The 9,075-nt window shown below is 41.7% G+C and overlaps 1 protein-coding gene across 1 annotated transcript in view; it reads left to right on the forward strand.

The window, feature by feature from the left end:
• Nucleotides 1-2,746: 2,746 nt before the first annotated feature.
• Nucleotides 2,747-9,075, forward strand: part of T265_14679 (hypothetical protein) — a gene marked incomplete at both ends in the record, with an annotated part of 10,576 nt that continues 4,247 nt past the window's right edge. The window contains 5 exons of the mRNA XM_009174726.1: nt 2,747-2,820; nt 3,528-3,597; nt 5,455-5,530; nt 6,779-6,911; nt 7,862-7,983. Of these exons, the coding sequence (XP_009172990.1) occupies nt 2,748-2,820; nt 3,528-3,597; nt 5,455-5,530; nt 6,779-6,911; nt 7,862-7,983 (474 nt within the window). The remainder of the gene's footprint in view (nt 2,821-3,527; nt 3,598-5,454; nt 5,531-6,778; nt 6,912-7,861; nt 7,984-9,075) is intronic.

Genomic DNA, 9,075 nt, shown 5'->3' on the forward strand with positions numbered 1-9,075 from the left:
TGATTTTCGGAAACTGAAAATTCTCGGCGAAGGGTTTCGAGATGTCAACAGACTACTCGCATGCCTATTCAGTATTATCCGCCGTTACAGATATAAGAGATCATTTATAGGCTTTGATTAATATCTTCATTTCAAGAGCCTAGTTGCACTGGTGGATATTTAGATTGGTGGTAGATTGGGCGGACAGTCGGAGGCAAAATTCGAACCCCCAACACGCATGATTTCTACCCAATGACCAACCGGGAATAAAAGGCTCTATGACCTTCGCATATACACTGTTCAGTGGGTTGTTGAGGTGCAAAACCGTCGGTAGTCTGTGGGGTCGAATCTCTCTGAAAGGATACAATACAACATATTTTCAGGTCGAGTGTCCATACTAACAACAGACGAACAGGAACACCTTTGGGTTTCTTTCACGCTTTCGTCTAGAAGGTTTCTGAAAGACCCAGATACAACATATTTTCAGGTCGAGTGTCCATACTGACAACAGACGAACAGGAACACCTTTGGGTTTCTTTCACGCTTTCGTTTCATCTAGAAGGTTCGTGGACGAAAGATCTTCTAAGACCAAGGGTGCTATCCGTGGCCACTAAGATGATCGTAGTTCTAAGGTGAACACAACTGATTAAAAACTGATCAACCTCCGTCACCTTGCTAACGAGGCACCAGGGGTCAGGTCCATTCTTGGAAACCTCAAGAAAGAACAGCACAAGCAATGAGCTGGGCGCAGTAGAATAAGACTCAATGTGGAACCTTCCTCATTCCTCCCTCAATCAATCTGCTACACGCATAACGATTTGTAGTAGTTATTATGCTTAAATTATCGGTCGAATGAAGTCAGGCTGACGGATATTTTTAAACACGATGCAAAATCTCATGACCGACAATTATCAACATTTCAGCTTTATGGGAAAACACACTGGTGTGATGGAAATTCTCGTTGGATTATTTTCTTACTCGGATGAACAGCTGTTCCGGATGACAGTGGATAGTGACGGAGATTGAGGACGGTGGAAGCTATCCGGCCACGGATATGCAAAGCTTTCGAACATTTAGGAGATTTGCTTCCGGACGTGTCAGCATGCACTCTCGGGATGGATTTTCGCACTGAATTCACACCATTTTAATGCAAACTTAACGCAGTTTATTCGCTATTCACAAGGGGTTCGAAACACAGCTTTGCGGATTATTACGTGACAGCTGATTTGCTAGCCATTAAGAAAACTTGTCTCATGCGATGATGTCCGAAGTATTGACAATAACTTTGGATTAACCACACTCACGACGACCTGAGGTGCTTATATTTCTTGGAGAAATCCCCATCAAATCGCATTCCCAATTGGGGTACGGCGAAAACTAATAAGCTGCTAGTGATTGCCGGGAAGTAGCGGTTTTCGGACTCTATGGAGAAGCATAAGATAGGCACCGGTGATAATCCTCAATAAGGATGCATTAATTCCGTAGTGAATCTGTCAAGGCTTTGCCTCAGATTAGGGATAAACCTCGATTGAAAATCACACGAAATGTATTTCAGCTCCACAACAGCCAAATATCTGACTAGTTGCTTCCCGTGCCCAAATTCAAGCGGTTAATTAACGGAAACACACATGAGTAAGATACATTCTAATTATTGGGCAGGAAAAATGCACCCAAATGATTTTAAATTAACTGATACTCCAACAAGGATGCATGATTCTAGTCACGCTGCTTGTCTTCTTTAGCCCCTGTGCTCCATTCTGCATATTACCTCTAACTTAACCGTCATTTTTTTCTTCAGGCGAACTTTTATCACACCTACCAAATCTTGCGTGCAAACAAAATTCCAGCGGAGAATACAATTACCTTCGCCTACGACGATATTGCAGACAATCCAGATTAAATACGACGTACAATGTTTGCCATCTGATAGTAACTAGACCGTAAAAATCGCGCTTTTCCATTTGTATTTAATTCGTCCCTTTTTTACGTCGTACACGGGTATAAATTGTGGAGGGAATCGGGCTGTAGAAAACTCCTTTTGTGCCTAACTGAGGATACGACATAAAGTTTCCACCCTTTAATGGCATTTCATGACACCAAACGCCATATAACCCTGGTGCAACTAACACAGTAATGCCACATCATTGTGGTTTGTCGTTGCTGGTGAAGGGCAAATTATAACTTTGTTTCGATTGTCAGTAGTCTGACAATATCAACATCGATACCCAGGTATCTTTTGAGTGCATTAGCCGGCTAATGGTTTGGATGGAGTTATAAGCGGACAACCTAGTGGTCTTCACATTCTGTAATACAGCCGATCATCAGTAGAGGGAACATTCTACATGAAAAATTGTTCTTTGCTATAAGTTTTCAAAAATCGTAAGTCATTTATTGCCCAATCGAATTACATTCACGGACATTGGGTGAGGATATGCTCATATAATTTGTTACTATATTATTACTCTACTACATACCATACTGTACTACTAGTATATATCTAAATAAACCTACTAAATTTTCACGCAATAATGTGCAATGTCCTATATTGTCTACCTAGCCGGATCTTTGTGGGATCTATGCACCAGTGTTGCGATGAAGATCGTTAATTTACAATAAATCGGAAGTGTGACACAGCGTGCACTCATTGTTATGGAAGTTTATCCAATTACAGGACCGGGAGAATTTAGTTTTTTGTCACGTTTTTCCATCCCATCTACATGTAACTTTTTGAGAAAAGCTCACTGCACCTTCTCATTTGTTATTTCAGAAATCCGTTTCCAGGCCAAGTATTCCATGAATACGAAAAGGAAAATATTTACTATCGTGGACTATCGTGGAACAGTATGTTCGTGCGCGGAAACGAAGTGAATTTTTCACTGTGTAACACAAGTTGCAAATACCATATCACTGCGTATTAAAACACAATAGCAAACGTAGAGCAGATTATCTAGGTTCACTGCATTCTAGAACGGTTAATTTGCTTGAATGAACACTAGTCATAAGGTCAAGGGAACTCTCAAGCAGCGCATGACCGTGTTCACACTTGTGCCCGCGGCCTAGGAAGTAAGTCTTCAGTGTATTAACGTTATTTTCACAGCTTAGTTTTCGATCTGAATCTTAGAAGCTAGCGTTTTTGTCAAGAGAGCAATGTGTATCAATGCTCGAAACCAGATACAGAGCTTCGTTCATGAAGTGTATGCGTCGACTATTATCTGGAAGCTGTTGTGCCTCCTGGATTCGCCATTGGCAAACAGCGTTCGATAGACACTTGATCGGGCCTGGCTAGTGGTTTTTAACCAGAGTTCGTCTTGTCAATCTGCCTGATAAAAATGCCATCCGCGGCAAACTCACTAACAATCAAGATTTAAGTTCCCATCATTCAGCGACCGTCGTGAAAGTAATATGAGTGAAGATGGCGATTGGATACTAAATTTCCCTTGCTTTTCTAAAATGTAAATGGATGGTTATTGTGAGTCGAATAAGTGTGAAGAACACCATTGTCACAGAACCATTAATTACTCGTGTTTATATGTTTCGGGACATCAAAGCGGATATATTGGCGAAAGTATTGGAAGGCGATAGGAACCTTGGAAAACATAGAAAGAAGGTGTTGAAAAGGTGAGGCCGCGCGGAAGCGGACATTTTTGATGCACTTGCTGATCGGAGCCAGTATTCTAGTATTGCAATTCAGGGTTTTCGGATTTGCGATACGCGTGGTTAGTGTTCTCGTACGTCGTATGCCACATAATCTCTTTAAGTAAGGTACCCGGATGGTAGTCGAAAGGGTTTGCTTTACTCCAAGTGAAACCTGGTTTATTATTTCCAGACTATGTATCATTGTTATATCATAGATTTCGGTAGCTACTTTTAACAAGTTTCGAAATTATTCAGTAACGCGCGTTTGTGGATGGTCAAATATATGCTCGGCCGTGTACAAATTGGGGTGGGACGATCTTGGTGTGCTCGGATTGAGAATTTGTTTTTACTCACTGTGTTGTCTCAAGTATGAATAATGAACAGTCGATATCCAAGTTCATTTGCAGTGCTGTGGTTGGCTGATTAGGAGTCCCTCAAATCCGTATCTCCATTCACCGATACCACTCTGAGCTTTTAGGACACCCCTCTCGCCTTAGGTTTCATGTGCTTTAAGAACGTCACAGTTAATCTTTCAAGAATTTTCCAGGGATCATTGACCCGTCTATGACGGGAAGTGAAGCGTTAATTAACACACGCAAGCCAGGAAACCAGGAAAACATTTATTCACTTGAAAATCATATATCTCTCATTCGGTCAGCCATACACTCTGTGAACTCGGAATGGCGGCACGGTACTTGCTCACCCGGTCTTTGTGCGTATCTACTGATTAACCTTATTCAACGTTTCGGATCCCGCACGTAGTTTGGCGAGATTGAGAAAGAAACATAGAAAGCTAGATGAGTAATCAAAGGCGGTAATATCCCTTGGAAGACGCAAACTGTTTTATCAAAGGAAAGAGCCTTCACTCAAACAAACTCCGAAAAATCAGGCTACAGCACAACACGGAATCGAAACGAACCAATGGAAATAGAAATACAAAACTCAGAAATCGTTTCGAGAAACAATCACGTGGGGAACGAGACCGTGACACAAGAGTGATCGGTATGGAATAATTGACGACCCAATCATTCACTCATGGTGTCAATTCGGTTGGTGACGGAACATTTAGAAACCGCTCACCAGGATAGAGAACACCTGAGCATGAGACTTCGTGGATGTCCGCGTTAGAAATGAAGGTTGGTCTCACCTTGAGTATAATATTGTTTTTTATTAGTGAATAACACACGCAGACATTTCCATTGGCAGATTTGATTATGCTGCCGACAGCGTGATATGGAAAGAGCTAAGTGTCACCATTCCAACGGCAATATAAAACTAGGTGATGTGGAATACTGGCTCGAACCTCCTCAATATATTAAAAGTCAAAATAGCTGCTATATCGCGTAAAACAACACCAAACCAAGAGGTGTCTGAAAAATCCAATTTACATTCCCATATTCATTTGACCATGCAAATAACACACTAAGTTAATTTAGCTACAGATTATGACCAGTAGCGTGTACCAAACAAGATTCTGACAAACAAGATTCTGATCCATTTACTTCATATATGTTAGGTGCTCAACGGATAAACCGTACAAGAATTGTGCTGATAAATGGCTGAACGTTTAACGTAATTTCCAAACCCCATATCCGTATGCCGTGGACAGAAATGAACTGTGGACCTTTTTATACCCTTCTGATCTCCTTCATCACCAGTTAAATAAGGCCGTTTATATTACAACCCGTCTTCTGAAAATTACGACGAAACCCATATTTTCGGGGAATATAACAATCAAATTTCAATTTCCGCGGAGTTTTGTTGTGCTTTCCAATGCGCAAGAGCGCTACCCAATGAGCTACTATTCAACACCACGTTAACCTTCCCCTTAAATTGCAGTGGGCCTTGTAACAAAGTTTTCCTCTATTACTCTGGCCATGGTGCGGTTGGATATATTTCTTTCCCAAATGGACAAGTAAGTTTTGATAATTTCTGTAACCACGATTGTAGCACACAGCTTTCTAAATGGGGGCTTGATTGAGAGCGGAGTAAATGGACGCATTTCCACCCGTGGTACCTCATAAAAAAGAGTTTATTGTTATAAGTGGCCTACACATGCACCGAATGATGGAAAAGAAGCTACGATTTTCGGACGTCGCCCACTGTCACGTTCGGTGGGCCTCGTCATGTTGCTGTACTGATAACATTATACAGAGTTCGTTTTTACCAAGTTCAACGTCGTTTAAACTCACATGTTTTCCGGGTTGATCCATTTACAATCTTGAACAAGCGTAGGTACGATAAATGTGGAATCTCACCGTACACGGTCACTCACGCGGCGTTGATGATACGAAGATAAGGTGCCCTATTTTCTTCTCGGGAGATAGCACGAATGTTTACTAGTATGATTTCGCCCTCCTATACCATGTATGGGAATGCTTTCTGTGGTGAAAACCCGGCAAGCAATGTATAATTGTTCCACCCTCATTAGGAATAAATGGTGGTGCGCTATGTAGTTGCACAATTTAACTGCTCGTCAACGGGTGGCCAACTGACAGCTTGATTAATCAGCAGTTAGTCTGGATGTAACGCCGATCATCCTTAAATCAAGGGATCCATGTCACACGTGACTTACTCATTGAGTGACAAAGCATATTGCAAATCCATTCATCGTGTGAATCATTGTTGGTTCAGTACTAAATACAGTGTGCTTTACGGAGCGTATTCATGTGGCTTTCTTAATGCGCCCTAATAGGGACTTTTTGCACTGAGCGTTTCAAGTGGATTTTGACCGTTGTAGCCATTCTTAATATGCAAGAAAACATATTTAAGTCTATCAGGATGAATGAAAATGTTATAAACGGCCGTGAAACTGAGACTCGGAGTGATATGTAAATAGGTCGGCAACTCATTATTCCGAATTTGCGACTACAAGCTTATTTATTCTAACATTGGTCCTTGCATGCCCAATCCAAAGGCGATTTACTGAATGTCACCCGGGTTGCTGGCTGAACCATAGAGGTCGTGGTCTCACTGATATTCCAGTGAAACAGAGCCAATCAACAGGGCAATAAGTTATAACTTCAGGGGGACGGAACAAAACGCAACTGAACGTAGTAGTTCAACTGTTCCTGGTGGTAAGCGTTTTCAAAAACTCAATACTCGTTCAGCTATAATCCTTCAAACACATGCGAATTTTCTTTTTCTTTTTGTTTTGCTGCAGCTCAGTGCCATGCAATTGAACGATATCCTCACCAGCATGCGTTCAAAGAAAACGTATAACAAATTGGTGTTTTATATGGATGCTTGTTACTCTGGCTCTATGTTCCACGATCTTTTACCTACAGATGCGGGATGTAGGTAGCATGATTTTTCTGGCTAGCACTCGCGCGGATCTTGCGAAATATCATCCATAATTTCCCTCACATATGGTAAAATACCGCACTATCCAGTTTAACAAAACGACGTAGCAATATATCATCCATAATTTCCCTCACATATGGTTTAACAAAACGACGTAGCAACCATTCTTCATGTTTTTTCCATTGTGACCCTTCATTGGAGAAAGTCCCCTGCCATCTACAAGAAGCTTCTATTCGGATAGCGATCAACATCCAACCTTCATCATTTAATTTCATTTCAGCTGCTAAACTTAATTAGCTGGTAAGAAAAGGTAACTGCAATATCGGTGCAACACTTGTGACATTTGGGGTCCATCTGCAGCACACAACATTCCCATGTGGATACCGTATTTGCAAATTGAGTGGATTTAGGATCGTTTATAAAAGATGCACTTCCACGGATCAAACAACTAGTATGATACAGTTGTCGTTCTCGTCAGTGGTTCCTTGGATAGGGATTTATCGGATAAAATATACCGTATTTGCAAATTGAGTGGATTTAGGGTCGTTTATAAAAGATGCACTTCCACGGGTCAAACAACTAGTATAATACAGTTGTCGTTCTCGTCAGTGTTTCCTTGGATAGGGTTTTATCGGTTAAAATGACCTATTATATATCTACATACTGATGTGATGTGGACGGCCTGAAGTGAATCTAAGGACTGATTATGCTTGAGGGAATCTGTGGACTGCGCCCATCTGAATGACCCAAAAGGCGGAAAAAACAATGCCGTTCTGTCGAAGATATTTCAGCGATCTTCTGATTGGTCTGTTGCTTTCCGAATTCTTGTACCGTCAGGAGTTCTGTGAGTCACAGTATCAGTTCTTCGATAGTATAACTCACTATCTCACCTTTTTCCATAGTGATTCATTCGTCCTCTTGTCTGAACCCCTCAAAATTTCAGTGTACGTAACAACCTCAGCCAACGAAAAAGAAGTAAGCTGGGGTGCTTTTCGTAGTGACAGGCGAATCGGTGCATGTACTGCAACCGAATACTCGTATTCGTGGATTACGGATTCGGAACACGTGAGTTTTACCTAAACTGTTGCACATAAGCCGCGGATGACTGTTCATCGCCAGCGCCACCACCACAACCATCACAGCCATTCCTACCGCCATTGCCAGTGCCAACGGCAACTTCGGTTTTAAACATGAAGATTTTTGGAAATTCAGAAATCACGATGACCCGGCGACCCCAAAATAATAAAACCATTAGTAGAATGTCGAAATTTCTCACTGATCAACCGATCTGGTTCGTCTCAGACCTCAGGGATATGAAATAGATTATCGAAAGTCTGAGTGCTATCAGGATAACTCGCGCTCTAAGGTAGAGATCGCCTTATTGCCACTGTCACTGGTTAAAACGCGGCAAAGTTAGCCTTCCTATCGATGTTAGTGGAGTTGTTGTCATTTCGGATACAGATCGCCTGAGTGAGTGTCTGGAGATGCAGGTGTATCGCAATGATAGTGGTAGGCCAGCACTAAATCATTTCCCCTTCCATTTGGATTCTTCTCCTTTGAATATGGAACACATGAATTTTGAATGAACGCACCGACGCATCAGTTTTGAAGAAGTATGTCGACCTTAATGATGATGACGTTGATGATAATGTTGATTGCCCCACAGCGTCAAATCCTCAACATGTGAAAGTGTATAGGGTCATGGCACAGTGGACTGCTCTGTGATTCATCAGTGGTATGCGTTGTTTCGCACGTTGGCTGCTGCTGAGAGGAGTGTTTTGATCCGGCCCAGTACGAATTGTCATTAAACTAGAGGTGGACGGAACTTCACATAGCAGAAGAGAAATAGGGATTCTATGAAAAATTTGTGTTGTATGTGTATGTTGTCCTGGAGCAATGTCGTTCCATAACCCGTTTGTCTTAACTCAAATGGTTTCACTAGTTTTGACTACATTGGATCCATCTGAAGGTTGCGCAACCACATTCGTCTGCTTGACATAGCATACCGTTTTCATTATTCTTCACACCACTTAGAAAGACTTGAAAAAGCGTACACTGGATCACAGTATCAGGGAGGTGAAAAAGAGGACAAAAAAGTCACGTGCTGAAGTACGGTGAGAAGGTGAGTCTCAAATTCTCACGGAGAAATTCATTTTG

Source organism: Opisthorchis viverrini, assembly GCF_000715545.1.
Source record: "Opisthorchis viverrini unplaced genomic scaffold opera_v5_237, whole genome shotgun sequence".
Classification (NCBI taxonomy): Eukaryota; Metazoa; Platyhelminthes; class Trematoda; order Opisthorchiida; family Opisthorchiidae; genus Opisthorchis; species Opisthorchis viverrini.